Raw genomic sequence first — 17,536 nt, 5'->3', positions numbered from 1 at the left:
TAGTGTAATAGTAAAAAAAAAAAAAAAAGTGTTTACAACATTTCTTTTGTTAAATTAGCATTTTTCTACTACATAGGAACCGATTTCTTTAATGTAAGCCAATGACTCCCCATTTATTAGCGTTCTTAAAACATGAGATATGTGTTTTATTTTGGCAACCCTCTACTTTTATGTTAATGTGTTTTTACCACTCATTTAAGAAGTCATATTTGAAGTTTGGCTGAATGTCAATTTATGTCACCACATAAAATATTAGTTACACCATTGGATTTATAGCCATGAAAATACATCAGGAAACCAACCATGAGAGCTGGAATTCAACTCACTCACCTGGCTGCCTCCGTGCTCCGTGTTAATGTAACGTGGCATTGGAAAGCGCACCTGCAGAATCTCTTGAGCATCATCCAGTGGTGCCTGCAGAAGGTGCTTGAAGTTTTCATACTCAGGCATGTCCTGGTACCCAGCTTTACGCCACTGGGCTATGGTCTGCACCAAAACAAACCAACCAAAACCATCGTGGAAGCACCAAAACAATAGTTTTCCTTGACACTCTTGACATTCCCACCACCACCTAGAACTTGTTTCCCATAAGAAAGTCTTACATTAAGAATGATGAGTTGCAGAGGGGAGCTGGGTAGTGTAAGTAGGAGTAAGCAAAGAGGTGCAGACAGAACACCCCCACCTACACAGTTCTCCCAGAAATGTCACAGCCAACAGTCACACCTCTTCCTTTTCTTTTTCTTTTTAATGTTTATTTTTGAGAGAGAGAGAGAGAGAGAGAGAGAGAGAATGCAAGCGAGCGAGCAGGGGTCGGACAGAGAGAGAGGGAGACAGAAGATCTGAAGTGGGCTGTGCACAGACAGCAGAGAGCCTGATGTGGGGCTCGAACTCATGAATTGTGAGATTATGACCTGAGCTGAAGTTGGACACTTAACCAACTGAGCCACCCAGGCACCTCTTACCTCTTTCCCTTCTAACCGTACACACCAACTAGCTAAAAACACCCAGGGAACCGCTGTCCCAAAGAGCCACCCTTCCTTTCCATTCCCAGTGCCATCACTCGGTTCAGCCTCTCATGTCCTTCCAGCTGGTAGGGAAAGGGATCTGTTGGCTTCCTATGTAGAATCTGTTCCCCCTTCTTGTGACTAGGGGCACACCTCTACACCCTCGTCCAGTGCTTAGTGTCACACAGACTCACCCCACCTCCCCTGGGCTCTGAGTTGGGACACTCTTGGCTGGAGAGAAAAAAGCTGCAAGAATCACAGTGTAGGTGTTCATTAGGCTAGTAGAAGGCAATATACTACGGTGCAGAAGGTAAAACCTATCCCCCCACCTCAGCTAACACTGTGTCTCACCCTCTTGTATCCCCAAGAACAATGCTCTAGAAAATGCCTTGTCCACACAGGAAATCAAGAAATATTTGCTGACTGATTAATATATCTTTAAAATAATCTGAAGTGCTTTCACATGTTATTTAGGGGACATTTTAAAAAAGAAAACAGTGAGAGGGGAAATGGAGTAAGAGGACGTAACAAGTGACCAATAGGTTTTAAAAACAGAACTGTTAGTCTGGTATCAGGGAGAGGATTCTCTTTTGATGCTTCCTTCTGCATCAGAAGTTCTTCTCAGAGTTTCCAATAACATTTTCCAGGTCTTAATTTGTATGTATGTATGTATGTATGTATGTATGTATGTATGTATGTTATGTATGTATTTATAAAGTGCGCGTGTGAGCAAGAGTTCAAACAAGTGCAGGGGAGGGGCAGAGAAGACAGAGAGAATCCCAAGCAGACTGCACAGTCAGCACAGAGCCCGATTCAGGGCCTGATCTCACAAACCATGAGATCATGACCTGATTCGAGATCAAGAGTCAGATGCTTAACCAACATACCCACAGGTGCCCCTTCCAGGTCTTAATTTCTGACTGACTGCTGGCATAAAGGAAATGCCCATAAACTGGTTTGGGTCCAAGAGTTAATCAGAACACCCACAACCAGCAGACTTGGGGCTTTTGGAGAGTGAGACCTATGTCATTATCTTTGTCTTTAGAACCCATCACTTGCATGCAACAGAAGGTGCTCAATAAACATATGAATGGACAGGACAGGGGTTGTGGTCAGAAACGTCTGTAAGGGGAGAGCTGAAGGCTAGAAACCTAGTCATGATTACTGCTTCTATAGGACCAGTGGGAGCAGCAGTTGGTCACCCAATGGCCCTGGGTCTAGCACCATTACTGAAACCTAGTGTCTGTGGGCAAGCAGCCAGCAGAGTGAGTGTTAATATGCTGAAAAAAGCTGAACACCATAAAAGTATGTATATTAAAATCAAGAAACTAATCATTGAAGTTACTACAGGAATTCTGAAACACAACGTATAACTGCAGGACATCTGAAATCACATCTAATGTAAAGACACTAGGAAATCATGTCAAACACCAAAACAATTTATTGAAGGTAAAGAATGGACAGTAGAAGGAAAAAAATATGTCAATGAGCATAATGCTTAGTGAAAGGATTTTCTTCAGAGGAGCCATTCATTTTCTCAGGAAATCCCGTTGAGAAAGAAAGAGACTCCCCTGAAAGCCATCTACAGTCATCCTTGGGCTCCACAGACCCAGTGGAAGGATCAGCATGCCACTTTTTTTTTTTTTTTAAAGATTTTAAGTAATCTCCACACACAATTTGGGGCTCAAACTCGCAACCCCAAGATCAAGAGACACATGCTCTACCCACTGAGCCTGCCAGCTGTCCCCAGTGTTATTTCATCAAAGAAAAACTTTGGTCCCAAACTTATTGTTCATTAGTGACTCTAACATAACTCCGAAAGGATAGCAGTGTGAGTGAAAAGCTGACTGAGGAAAAGTAAAGTGACCTTGCCTGACAACTCAAAAAGCAGTAAGTTATAGTGATTTAAAAGGACCACCTGAGATTTACTTAGAGCAAATAAAATTAAAAATTACCGAACATACAAATACCCCTCAGGGACTTGAAGAAATTTTATTCAATAGAATGAAAACTGCTATACTCATTATAATAAACAGTGGGTCTTTTAAGCCTGAATTATTTCAAACGTCACTGAAACCTAAATTAATAAAAAGAAAGCCAAAACAATAGTAAGGAAAGAAATTAACATCTTCTTACCTCACCAAGGTAAATGACGATTTGGAAGAAAGTATCCATCAGCAAAATTCTGTCAGCTAGAATGCTGCTGCTGTCCAAGAGTACTGGCTGAAGAAAAAGGGAGAGGGACAGCGTTGGTCTTCCCTGTTCCCACATGGCAACCACTCCAACCCCACACCTGGGGTGTCCATTTCACAGCTACAAGGCTGCTTACAAATGGCACCTGGCAGGGTGACTCTCCCCGTTTTTTCTCATCTTTAAGGAAACTCCTTTCTGCTCCCTGACTCAGCAATTCCAAGTATCAATTTTGTAGAAGAAACAGGCTCCAAATAATCCCTCATCAACTGGGAAGAGAGATTAAGAACATCTTTTGCTCCAGCAACCAGAATTAATTCCAAACATTCTCAGTTTTGTGTCAGAAACACATCAGAGACATAGTCTCTCAAATCTACTGCTGTAGATGACTGAGAACAGTGATTGCCTATATGAAAAAAAAACAGCTTTTAATACAAGTTTTAAAAGTTTACTACAAAATATATTTTATTATGATTTCTATTTCAGGAATAAAAGTAACATACTCATTAAGGAAAATTAGAAAATTTGTACTCAAGTACAACAAGCGTTTGTAATTTATTTTCACATTATTTAATTTTCGTATGCTGAAAAATATAATTTATAAAAGTTTCTATTTTTTCATGTAACATTTGTTTTTAAGTTTTTTTTCTTTAACATATATCTTTTAGTAACCTCTAAACCCAATAAGAGGCTTGAACTCACGACCTCGAGATCAAGAGTCAGATGCTCTTCTGACTGAGCCAGTCTGATGCCCACCCTTTTTTAAATTATTAAATGTGATACTTGTATTTTTTTGTTTTTTTCCCCCTTTTTTACATTTTTAAATAATTTCTATGCCCAACACAGAGCTCAAATTCACGACCTTGAGATAAAGGGTCACATTTTCTACTGACTGAGCTAGCCAGGAGCCCCTTCATGTAACACTTTAATATTTTATCACATTACATAAACTTTGTAAACATTTCTTAGATTATTTTCCTACTATTAAACACGTGGATTGTTTTCTAATCTATCATAACAGTTCATTTTACTATTTCTTTGAACAAAGCTTTTTCTGTACTTAGAAGGATTTTCTTCAGGCACAAGACATAGATTTACTGGGTCAAAGTGTATGAACACATTGGAAAAAAAGTACCTACGTATTTTTTTTTAACATGTAATCCTGCCTTCCACAGATAATAGCTTTCTTTGTATGCCCTGTGACTTTTTTCTGTGTGTATTTTTTAATACTCAGAAATACTGTTAAATTACTACTAAGACTCAAAGTTTTCTTTTTTTATAGCTTTGTTCTAAGAGTAAACGTGCTAGAAAAGAAACAACCCATATTAGGTGATTCCAACTCTGAGAAAAGCATTCACGTAAAACCTCACCTCTGGTGGCCCGTGGAACGAGTAGGAGTACAGAATGGGCTGGATCATGATGAGGGACTGAGTTAGGTCCTGTCGGGCAAAATGGTGTCTGTAATACGATGACTCGTCAGGACTGTTGTTAAACACTTGGAGAAATGGAGATCTTCTAAGATGGAACATGAACTGCATTTACCAAAAAAAAAAAAAAAAAGGTAAATGCATACAGCCGTAACTTTCTTAGAAACCCCAGATAGTGGACTTGCCTTCGATCTCTGAAAGAGAAGCCAGACTTTAAGACAAGGCTTCTGGGTTCATGTGAACAGAAAGTACATGGTATTACCAAGGATTGAGGGAACGGGGAAATGGGAATCTGTTTAATAAGTACAGAGTTTCAGTTTTGCAGGATAAAAAAGTTCTGGAAATCTGTTGCATAGCAACATGAATATACTTGAAACTACTGAACTACACACTTAAAAATTGTTAAGATGGTATATTTTATGTTACATGTTTTTCACCTCAATTAGAAATAAACATTATTCTTGAGAAAGGGGGAGGGACCCTGTGGGCATGCCAACGCTTCCACATGTAAAGGAAAAGGCAAAGCAGCATTTATTTCTGAAGTCACTGGGCCAGGTTGCAGACAGAACGTCTACAGAGGCCACAGTGCAGTGGGGAAAAGGCACACTCAGGGAAGCCACAGTCAAAAGTTGTGAGCACAATACAAGAAAGTACTAGTAGGATGGGGTGGGAATGAAGGGGCAGCAGGTTTCCCAAGCCACTGGGGTCTGAAAGTCGTGCATGAGGAGGCCAGAGGAAGGGGACTCCAGCTGCAGCAGCAGTTAAGTAGGTGGAGAGCTCAGGACTCAAGATGGAGTGAGGGGTATAGGAGAGGGAAGGATAAGAGAGAGGGAAGGACAAGAGATGAGGCTGGAGAGTTACGCTCTTTACCATGAGGATCAGAAGGTGGACGGCAGAGTTTTAGCTCAATCTAAAGAGGTGCCAGAACGAGCTACATTGAGAAGTATAAAGTTTCCTGAAATTACAAATATTGAATCATAGATTCCTAATAATCATGGCTGATATTCAATGTATCTCATGTGCAAGGCACAAAGCAGGTGACAAAAATGATTTCATCTTTCCAATAAGCCCACGAAGTAGGTTCTCTTACCTTCCCTAGTTTACGGGTGAGCAAACTATGGGATAAGCAACTTGCCCATGGCCACTCGCACTGAGGGGCAGAGCCACTCTATTCCAGGCATCGGGTTCCAAAGACTGGGCTTGACTTCTAACCTAGATGCCACAACTGGAGGAATCTTGGAAACCACCTCAATCAGTGCTTTTCAAACTGTGCTCTTCAGTCCTAGCAGATCCTTAGGGTGCGGGTTGGGGGGGTGGTGGAGGAGGGGCTGTGGCAGCACCCAGTGGGTGAGGGTGGTGCGTGGGCACAACCAAAGCAGCTGCAAGTCTATCTGCTTTACGTGCTGTCTTTTAAGGGGGTCCTCTCGAAAAAAGGACTCCACAGCTTCAAAGAGATTGCAAACCACTTCTCCAGACCCACTCCTTCCTTCTAAGGAGGATATCAACATCCTTCTGAGGAGGGGATTCAGGACCTCACCCAGAATCGGCAGCAGCAGAACCAGTGCCAGAACTCCACTCTGACTCTGGCAGGTCCAGGGCTCCTTCCACAACACTGTACAGCCTCAGCTGTTCCAGCACAGGGCAGAGGCCCACATGTTAGGGACCACGGAGCCCTGCCCTGGGCCGGGGGTCAAGTGAAGTGATCTCTAAGGTTCCCTTCTAATCCTGAGTCCAAGCTATACAAGTTCACAACTAAAACCTGTGACCACTTTCCAAATTGAGTAATTGAAAGAATAACACCTATGTGCATATGTAAGTGCTCACAAATTTATTAAAAAATGGAAGTTTTCTACTCTCTACTAATGAAAATGATGGAAGGGGAGGGGAGGGTAAGGAAGGGGAGGGTAAGGAAGGGGAGGGAAGGGGAGGGGAGGGAGGGGGAGGGAAAGGAAGGGGAGGGAAGGGGAGGGGAGGGGAGGGAAAGGAAGGGGAGGGGAGGGAAAGCAAGGAGAGGAGGGGAAGGAGGGGAGGGAGGGGGAGGGGAAGGAAAGGAGGGAAGGGGAGGGGAGGGAAAGAAAGGGGAAGGGAGGGGAGGGGAGGGGAGGGGAGGGGAGGGAAAGGAAGGGGAGGGGAGGGAAAGGAAGGGGAGGGGAGGGGAGGGGAGGGGAGGGGAAGGGTTGGGATTGCTTCTGGTTCAGGGAAAGCTGCACTGCAAAGAGGCCACCTGAGAGTCCTGGGCCCCAGCTGTGGAGTGGGCTCACACCCACCAACAAGCACTTAGCGAGCACCTGGCCCTGAGGTCAACACTCCATCCACCTCGGCCTAGCATCCTCACAGCACCTACAGGGCCAAGCTCTAGTTTCCTCATTTACAGATGAGGATGGGGGTTCAGAAAGGGTAAATACACAGATCCCTGACAGCGTCTTCGAGCTCTGCCCACTTCTCTCCCTCCTTTCCCTGTCCAACAGCTCCCAAGTGCTTGGTTCGGGCACAGTGCAGTTATTTACAGGAGCTGTTATTACTGCTGTTTCCCGGGCATGACGTAGCAGAGTCACTACAGACTTATTAAATATTTGTCATTATTTCTGGTCCCATTTTGTTATACTCGTCTTCACATGTGCTGCATTTTCTTGATTTGCTGCTGAGAAAGCTGTCTACCCAGCACTGTTTCAAATTAAAAGGTTTTGTTGTGGCCTTCAGCAACGACCCTGTTTTGCCTTTTCATGGAGGTTTACATACATCTCTTCTTCCTGCATATGTCATCTTGTCTTCCATAGGGTTGAGACACGGTCTCACACAGACACAGAGAACTGAACAGAATAACCTTCATCACCTATAGACACAGTCTCAAAATACACCGAGTCTTCACTTTAGCCTGAGAGCAGTGAGTCTTATTTCCAAAAAAAAAAAAAAAAAATTTTTTTTGAGAGAGAGAGAGAGAGAGAGCAAGTGAGTGAGCACACACACAACTGGAGGAGAGAGAAAGAGAATCTCAGTGCGGAGCCTGAGTAAAAAAAAAAAATTTTTTTGCAGCACATTTTATTTCGATCACAATTTATTCTTCTACAGTTACTTGAAAAACACCTATTACTCACCTGAGGATACAGAGAGAAGGAATCTGATAACCTAAAAGAAGTGGGGTCTTCTTTGTTATACTGTCCAAATTTCTGACACTGTTGAAAGGGAACAGCAAAAAGGAAAAAAGAGAGAGAGAGAGAAAAGCCAATTTAGTGTCACCTGGAAAAATGCCTGCAGTAGGACAGCTATGTTCCAATTTCAATTCTGACTTAGAGTCCCAGACCAGCACTTCCCAAGCATGGTCGGGCCAACCCAGCAACAGGGTGTTGTTAAACACGGATTCTGATTCAGCAGATGTGGAGACGTCCTGCATTTCTCACCAGCTCCCGGGGCTCCCAAGCAATGCTGCTAGAGGATCACCCAGACGGGTCAGAGGCTCGAGGCACTCTCTCAGGCCCTCTCCCATAGGAAAAAACCCAAAGTGCACCAAAAACTGGCAATAATAGATAAGCTTTGATGTTGCATCACTCTACACCTCAATTTTCTTCCTTTTTTCAAAGGCAAATTTCTGAACAATATTTTCTCTTCCAGCCTTTATTTCCTCTTTGTTTTGCACCTCTCTTCTGGCCACTAGAGAACTGGACCTTCCGCCACTGAAGGAAAGATTATCTCTGACAGTTACCTCTCCTACCAAGTCTGATGACCTTGTACGTCTCTCACCTTCCTGGACTCCCCAGTAGCACAGGCCAAGTGGCTCCCCCAAACCTCGTGAAATTCTCCTCCAGTTGCTAACACAGCACTTTCTTATTTCTCATTCTCCCCAACTGATCCTTCTCTGGCTTGTTCCACGGCCCCTCATCTCCCTACCTCCTAACTGTGGGTTCCTTGGAGGCTAGTCCTTGGCCCGTGCTCCCATCCTCACTACTTCAGCTATAAGTAAAAGACTGATGTCATCTAAATCCACCCCCACATCTAGTGCTGCCTGTTAGGGGCACCCAAATGCAGGATGGCTTCCCTCGGACGTATTTTCACAAGTTCATGTGTAAAATCAATTGAACTATTTAGTACACTAAAAAAAATTTGGGGGGGCGCTCGGGTGGCTCAGTCAGTTGAGTATCTGACTTTGGCTCAGGTCATGATCTCAAGGTTGATGAGTTCGAGCCATGCGTCAGGCTCTCTACTGACAGCTCAGAGCCTAGAGCCTGCTTCAGATTCTGTGTCTCCCTCTCTCTCTCTCTGCCCCTCCTCTGCTAGTGCTGTCTCTATCTCAAAAATAAATATAAACATTAAAAAAATTTTTTTCCACCCCTTCTACCCCTCCCTCATCCTTACAGTCACCCACACTTGAAACCTAAGTCAATGTCGATTTTTTGGTTTTTGATTCCATAAATAGTGTGACCATATTTTATCAATTTTTCTTTCAACATACATCCTGATTCCAAACTTTCCCTACCCTCTGACTGTCCTACCACACCCTAGTCTCAGCTCCCTTGAACCTCCAGAATCCTCCACTGGTCTCCGTAACAGCAGCCTTTCACGCTGTAGTTTATCTGATATGGTAATGGTAGATGTAAACACAAGCATCATGCTCACGGCACTCCCCTGCTTAGGAATCTACCCACAACATTAAGGCAGTGACTTCACTTTAAAATCAAGGCATCTAACAGAATTGTTGAATCACTATGTAGTGCACCTGAACCCAAAAATTACATTGTATGTCAACCACATTTCAATAATAAAAATTAAAATAAATTCATAGAGGTGCCTGGGTAGCTCAGTTGGTTGAGCATCCAACTCTCGATTTTGGCTCAGGTCGCAATCCCAGGATTGTGAGATCAAGCCCTGCACTGGGCTCTGTGCTAAGCGTGGAGCCTGCTTAAGATATTCCCTCTCTCTCTCTCTCTCTCTCTCTCTCTCTCTCTTTCCCCCTTTGCTCCTCTCCCCTGCTCACTCTCTAAAGTAAAAAAATATATATTAAAAAAATCATAAATAAAATGAAGCATTCTACAATTAAGCAGCACTTTCACTGCTTTTCCCCATCGTACAACCTGGCCTCATGAGGTCTTTCCAGGTCCCCAGCAAAAGCTGAAATGCACAGCTATGTCCCACAGGCTTGTCCATGCTTGGCCCTGACTTCTCATCTGTTACCCTGCTCGTTTTAAGAAAACCTGATTCAAAGCTCACTTTCCCCTTTCCCCAAGGCTCACTTTGCCAACTACCCGGACCTTCTGCTCAATTTTCAAATTGTTTCAAATGTTGACATTCCCTGAAAAAATGGTTCCATGGGACAGCAAGGGCACACACACACCTGAATAAAGTTAAATAGGTGTTTGATCATGAATCCGTGCTGTGAATTTCCATAACAGTAAGCCTATGTCAATTACCGATTTACTGCTTTGTAGCTCCAAATTTACTCTTGCCTGTTGTGAAAAGGGCTTGGGCCCTTTGAATATTTTTCCTGTGCCAGTTGTCATGATGTTAAGCTGTCGGTAGAGTGTGCTGGAGGCAAGGATGTTTCAGGGTTCCAGGATGCTCACTCAGCAGGAGTGCCTGTGGCTTCCCCAGTGCTGAGCTCCTGGAGCCAGCAGCTACCTCTGTATACCCTGTGTGCCTCTGATGAGACACTTCCTTATGAAGAGTTTTCCTTGGCACCCCAAGGGTAGACTTTCATCATCCAATTCCAGAGGGTGAATTTCTGTCAAGGTTCTCTGCCATGACACTAGGGCAACTTCCTTGCCAAGAGAGACTCAGTGAGCCAAGGCTGTGCCCTCCCACCTAGATCAGCCCTGGGAAGTAGAGGGTCCTTCCTTGGGGGATCTACCTGAGTCTAGAAGTAATGGCTGCTACACATTTGCTCTTCCTATATTCTTTAGACTTCTCTTTGCTTCTTACTACTAGCCAATCCCTAATTATTCAAAGCCTCTGTGGTGAGTCTTTTTTAAATTTTCTTATATTGTTTGCTCATCAATGAAACTCATTTAAGTTTTATTTACTTATTTTGAGAGAGAGAGAGAGAGAGAGAGAGAGAGAAAGAGAGAGAGAGAGAGAGCAGGGGAGGGGCAGAGAGAGAGGAAGAGAGAGACTCCCAAGCAGGCTCTGCGCTGTCAGCAAAGAGCCCGATGTGGGGCTTGAACCCATGAACCATGAGATCATGACCTGAGCTGAAATCAAGAGTACATCACTTAAAAAACTGAGCCACCCAGGTGCCCCAATCTTTTTTTTTTTTTTTTTTTTAAGAGAGAGAGTGAGTGTGCATATGCATGAGCAGGGGAAGGGCAGAGAGAGAGGGAGACAGAGACTCTCAAACAGGCTCCATGTGCTGTGTGGAGCCCGATGTGGGAATCAGTCTCACAACCCTGAGATCATGACCTCAGCCAAAATCAAGGATTGGACACTCAACTGACTGAGCTACCCAGGTGCCCTGTGACAGTAATTTTTAAGTAAAACTTTCCCTGCTTAAATTACTGTGTGATTTATCCTGATTAGACCCAGAACAACACATGAGGCATCTCTACATTCAATGGGCCACAGACACCTACTGCTGAAAAATATCACCCACACCTGGAGGGAAAAAATAGAACCACAGCTTCCACAGGGACTCATCTAAATCAACTCTTTGGGTACACAGATCTGTATCTTTTGCCAAATGTCCTGTGCATGCATTCCTTCCCAACTATAATGTAAGCCCTTGAGGGGAAAAGGTACTTGTAAATGTGTTTGGCTTAAGGTAAGAAACAGAAAATTCTTGTTGACTAACTGTATGAAATGACAGGTTTAAGCATCAGCTTTCTTTTCTCAATGTAGAGCAGAGACTAAGACTGAACCTGGTGCCACGGTGCCCAACTTACCAGTCGAATGAGCTGTCGGTCTAGCCACCGGAGCACATCAGGCCCTTCCTCTGACTCTGCACGGAACACCCCCAGCCGAGCCATCAAGACTGCTGCAGCCTCCTGGTCAAATGCTGCTTCTATGTGCCTGAGCTGGCTTTGTGCATCTGCCCAACTGACAATTCCAGAATTAGTGCCATGCTTATATTCAGGAGAGACCAGAAAGCCAGCTTTCCGTTAAGATAAAGAAACCTAAATCCTGTTACTTCATCTAAGGCAACATAGATTAGAACTCAGTAAGGAATCACAGGAGTTTTACATACATTCTCATTTGCCCTCATGTGATCTCTGAAGGATGTAAGTGCAGAGGAAAAATTACGGAGAACTTCCCAATGTGCCATAAGTTATCATGAAAGTAGATACCCAAAAGGTGCCTAAGACTCCAATTCCTTACTCTAGGTCAATCTTGCAAAAATCTATATGTTTACAAATATACAAGATGACTTTCCAGCATCATACCCATGGTAGAAAGAATTAGCATGTATACAAAAGTTTTCTAAACAAATAAAGACATTATGAACAAAACTGAAAGACAATAGACCAGGAACAGATATGAACAACAAACAATAATCATATCCAGAATACATAGAGTCCCTGTAAATTAATGAAAAAGAAAAAGAAACAGGTTTTACAAAATGGGCAAAGGCTATCACAGAAGAAATATATATGGTCAATAAACATTAAAAGTGCTCAACCCATTAATAAACATGTGAAAAGTTAATAAATATGTATTTTAAAATACATATAAAAGTGGCAAACTGCTCTATATTAGCATGTTAGAGATCGATAATATTAATTATTAATGAGAAGACAAGACTCTCCTTACAGTATTAGGGAGAATACAAATTAACTTCTTAGGACAGTTTTACAGGATACAAAATTCTACTTCTATGAAGGGGCTGGAAAGAAATACTCATATACACAAAGACCTAAACCCATGAATGCAGCACTGTTGGAAGGAAGGTAGGACCTGAAATTCCTTGAAGAGAGGAGTGGTACATCCCATTCAAACCATGCAATGCTGTGCAGCCATTACAACCAGTGAGGAGCTCATATGTGTTGATGTGGAAGACGTCCTTGATACATTATTGAGAAAAGTTTGTAAGTATACTAATATAAGAAGCCATCTGTGCATATAATACACACATACGACACAACTGCACAGAAACAGGACTGTGAAGATAAATACCGGTGTAGTAATAGCATTTCACCTCTGGGGAGAGTGGGCAGAGACCCATTCTTTATACAATTATGAGCTGCTTGAATCTTTTACAAGGAGGATGTATTTACGGGTCACTTATCTGGTGGTAATGAAAATTAATTTTTAATTAATTTATTCCTACTGAAAGAGGATTCTTCTAGGCAAGTGTCTGCAGGCCTAACTAGGTTAGTCCGCAATATCTCTTCCTCCTCCTCCTTCTCTAATCAAATGAGTCTGTGAGACTGGTGAGAACCATTCAATGGAACTATTAAGATAAACTAACAGATGTTAAATGATCTCTTCAAAAGAAAAGCACTGGTGGTTCCACAGAAAGGAAACCGGGATGCTCACTTTCGGGCAATGGTGGTCACGCGGATGCGCCTCTGGGTGCTGGAGTGTTGATACTGAGTGACAAACTGGATGGCGCCTCTGCCTCCCTGGGGGATCGGGGCGTTGTGCTGCAGATGATAGGCCACACACCTGGTTACTGTTACAGGCATGACTCAAACACACATGGTCACAGAGCCCACTGTGCTCTTCCTAAAACAACTAACACAGTGGTGACAGTAAGGTTCTCGATGCACTCCGAACGGTACATTTAAAATCTGGGCATGTCACTGTACACAGCTTTTACCTCAAAAAAAAAAAAAAAAAAAAAAAAAAAAAAAAAAAAAAAAAAACCAACCAAATTCAAGTAAATATTAAACTCAAGTTACTGATATGCATGCTGAAGTGTTTTTAGGGATGAAAGACACGACAGGAATTTGTCTTAAAGCAAAGTAAACTAAAGTAAAACGGGAATTATAGAACTATAGAATCTAAGTGGTAGGTGAGGATACCTGTAATTGTACAGGTATTCACTCTGCAATTCTTTTCATTTTTCTGTACATTTGAATTTTTCTAAATAAAATAATGGGGAAAAACTGACACACTCAAAAATTCACCAACATTATGATGGCTGGTAAAAGCCAGTTCAACAATTTAAGTGATGAAAGCAATCTGCTGTCTGACTCTGACCAAACCCTGAAAGGAAAAAAAGGGTCGTGCCAGACAGACATCAGGCAAACACAAGCCCAAAGAAACATCAGTCTTCAGAGAAAGAAGCTAGAGGCCACCAGTATGTAATAAATCAGAACACACAGGGATTCCTAGGTGGCTCAGTCAGCTAAGTGTCCAACTCAATTACAGCTTAGGTCATGATCTCACAGTTGGTGAGATCAAGCCCCGTGTTGGGCTCTGTGCTGACAGTGCAGAGCATGCTTGGGATTCCTCTCTCTCTGCCCCTCCCCGCCCCACATGCTCTCTCAAAATAAATAAACACTTAAAAATAAATCAATAAACCAGAAAACACAACACCAAGAGACATGAATACTCATAAAGAAATCCAACTCACTTGATTGACTACTTCAAAGTAGATGCCAAGTGTAGATGTGGGATCCATGCCACAGATTTTCCACTGACTCGTGCCACCAACACCAAGCTCCTGGGGTAAGAAGAGGAATTAAAAATAAAAACAAAAAGCTACTCCTGCGGTTAACTGCTGATGAAAAATACTGACTCTAAGAATGGTAGGCTACTTAAAACATTCCAAATGAAAATTTAAATTTAACTAAAAAAAAGTACAATTATAAGCCAGAATAAGGTTTAAGATTTATTACAGGCCTCTAAAATTAAGCTTTTTATATTAGAACTTGGACCAATTTCCATTATATCACCAAGATAGCTCTTTCTCCCTCTACACACACACACACACACACACACACAGAGTATGTAACACTGAAGTTAGCTGAAAGAATCCACGGTTAGAATTATCGTGAAAGTTAGCTTGAAAGTTTCACCATTATTATTAGAACAAGAAATAGTTACAGGATATTAACTACTAATTATTAATTTTGAATCCAGTGCCTTTATGCAAAAACTACATATAAATCCTTGTAAGAGAATTTAGATTTTAGTGGTATGAAGCCTGCTTTTTATTGACTAGCTGAAGGACTCCCAATGATAAATGAAGTTCACTGAAATGTGAAGAGTGTTGCTGTTTTAAGCAGGACATCTACAAGAAAAGGCTGCAGGTGTCAAAAATACCTAGAATTGTCAACCAAGATCACTAGATTCTGCAACATATATTCTTATCATTCAGTAAATATTATACGTTTTAACATACTTAATCAAAATGCAGAATAGTAGATGCCAAGTGTTGTTTTTTTTTTAAGTTTATTTACGAGAGAGAGAGAACAAGCAGGAGAGGGGCAGAGAGAGAGGAAGAGAGAGAATCCCAAGCAGGCTCTGCGCTGTTGGTACAGAGCCTGATGTGGGGCTTGATCCCTCATGACCTGAGCCAAAATCAAGAGTTGGACACTTAACCATGTGAGCCACCCAGGCACCCCCAGGATACTGTGCTTTTTAGGAAGTAACATGAGCATGCATCGAGAGGGTCATATTTCTTTTGTATGACTCTGAATCGTACACTGCACCCAGATTGTACACTGTCAGGTTAAGTAGAGCTGATACCACTGTGGCCTCTACAAAGCTATGCCAGGAGCCTTTGTACCTGGCCAAAGAACCAGCAATCTCAGGAAGGAGACGGTCAGAGGGTGAAGGGAACATTCTTAGGTGAAATCACAGAGCAGCTCTAAGGTAGAGAGAAGAGAGGGCTCTGTTTCATCAGTATTTCCAAAGCAAGCTGGTGAGATGGATGTATTTGTACATGTCACCTTCCCTTTTAGTGGCCTTTTCTAATAGAAGCAGGGAACATCTGTTGGAAAGTGAAGGGCCATACCGAGGGAATATGGCAAAGAAGCAAAAGAAGATTGCATGCCTCCCTTTCTTGGCTTGCTAATCCTTTCTCCCGAATCTTCCCATACCACAACTCAAGTTTTAATATGTGAAACTTAAAGTTTCAATTCGAGGGATTCAGAGTATGCCACTGCAAAATACACCACTCTGACATAAGGATTATTTTAAGCGGAAGGTAGTTTTTGAAAAAACAGACATAAGAAAACTCTCTGCCCTCCACCTACTAAGGGCAGGATGATTCTCAATCGTCAAAGACAACTCTAGATGCTTATCAGCCCAGAGAGGGCATAAGACGAATCTATACAAGAAACATGCTAAGACCAACCCTCCTTCTCTTCCATTAGCTCCCTCCATCTATCTACCTTCCACACTGTGCCAGCCCTAGAGGCTCAAAGTGCCTTTCCTGTATCTTGTCACTTTTCTACAGATTTACTGTTCTTTTGTTAAGATACCACATAATCCCAAGTTCTAACCATCCCTTTGATTTACTCCCTACTGAGTACATACATGCAATGTGTTTGCGTGTAATGTGTGCGTTAATTTATTCTATTATGAAACCTGTCCTTTGCCAGTCTTGTTTGCAGGGCCCAAGCCAATGAAATCAAGATGGGTAGACAAAAAGAAAATCTTCCCTATTCTATCAGCACCAATGCCTGAGTGGGCCACAAACCCTCCAGAGCCCCAGAAGTACATTTTCTCACTAATACACAAATTCCGTATGTAAGCATTTACCTTGCATTTACCAGAGTAAGTATGAAGATAAAATTAGGAAATCACCATTTGATAATCTCCAATGAAACATAATGATTCAAGTAAGGATAATCAATGGATGTTAAAACCATTAGGTAAAAGGCTGTTGGCAAGCAAGATATTCACATTTTGCCACAATCTCGTTCAACAGATTTACTGCTAACAACTAAAAGGAAATGTGCCCTTATAACAGAAAGATGTGGGGCAGTCATCACCTTCACCACACTGTCTAACTCAGCACCACTAACACAGAAGACCAGACAGAAGTGGTTCTTGAAGAAACACGCATGAGGTATAAGATTACCCAGGAACTGTGGTGGACAAAATGGTCTAACCTGAATCAAATCACTAATCTAACTTTCACTTTACAGAAAATACAGAGAGGACAGAAACCAGTTCACGGCCACCACAAGGAAACAATCAAATACACTGAGAATGTGTGGTACTCTATTGCAGAAGAGATGGGCACTTGGCACTGTATCTTCAACAAATCGATGTCATCAAACAAAACAAGCAAAAAACCCCAAAGAACAGAAGACCATTCCAGATTTAAAAAGACTAAGGATACATAATGCTAGATGCAATACTGGTTAGCATGTGGAAGAAACAGCTATGAAGGGCATTTAGGGAACAATTAGGGAAAGAATATGACTAAATACAGCTGATATTAGCAAATTATCATTTTCTTATCTTAGGTTTGATATGTCATGATAGGAGAACATCCTTAATTTTAGAAGATACACACCAAAAGACTAAGTGTCATGACACCTGCAACTTGTTTTTAAAGGTTCTGAAGAAGTATGATAAAGTAAATACGGCCAATAGATAATAATCAGATAGACAAAGCAAATATTGCAAAAATAGAGGACAGAATTAAGACAAAATGTTAACAATTACTGACTCTAAATGGTGGGTATACAGGACTCTTTCCCACTTCCCTAAGCTTCTCTGTATGTTGAATTCTATCTCCTCCTCTTTGCATCCTCCACCCCCCTCCCAAAACCTCATCGTTGAATTCCTACCGGTTCCTAGAACAGCTAATCAGCTTGCACTGATTCATAAAATTATCTTCTAAGGAGATTTTAAGTCTATGGAAAATATTTTGGAACAGGGTAACCTTCCAAAACCCTCCCAGGAATTAGGGGTATAAGTCCTTTCATACACTGGGATAATGAGTGACTCCTCAGATGGGCTTTAGGGCAGCAACCTGCCTCACCCAGGGGATTACAGGAATATTCTCTCAAATCACCTTGCCTCTGGCAA

At 42.2% G+C, this 17,536-nt stretch overlaps 1 protein-coding gene across 2 annotated transcripts in view; it reads right to left on the bottom strand.

Moving 5' to 3' along the window:
• SEC23B (SEC23 homolog B, COPII coat complex component) overlaps positions 1-17,536 on the bottom strand; it is a 45,851-nt gene that overhangs the window by 8,438 nt on the left and 19,877 nt on the right. For both annotated transcript variants that reach the window (XM_045445429.1, XM_045445430.1), the window contains exons 12-18: positions 14,121-14,210; positions 13,079-13,185; positions 11,488-11,641; positions 7,717-7,794; positions 4,565-4,726; positions 3,141-3,227; positions 331-486 (exon numbers count right to left, since the gene is read on the bottom strand). In XM_045445429.1, coding sequence (XP_045301385.1) covers positions 331-486; positions 3,141-3,227; positions 4,565-4,726; positions 7,717-7,794; positions 11,488-11,641; positions 13,079-13,185; positions 14,121-14,210 — 834 coding nt within the window. The remainder of the gene's footprint in view (positions 1-330; positions 487-3,140; positions 3,228-4,564; positions 4,727-7,716; positions 7,795-11,487; positions 11,642-13,078; positions 13,186-14,120; positions 14,211-17,536) is intronic.

The sequence above is a fragment of the Leopardus geoffroyi genome, chromosome A3 (genome assembly GCF_018350155.1).
Source record: "Leopardus geoffroyi isolate Oge1 chromosome A3, O.geoffroyi_Oge1_pat1.0, whole genome shotgun sequence".
In the NCBI taxonomy this organism is placed as follows: Eukaryota; Metazoa; Chordata; class Mammalia; order Carnivora; family Felidae; genus Leopardus; species Leopardus geoffroyi.
The sequence above is the reverse complement of the archived record's forward strand: the minus strand, read 5'-3'. Positions and strand labels throughout refer to the sequence as shown.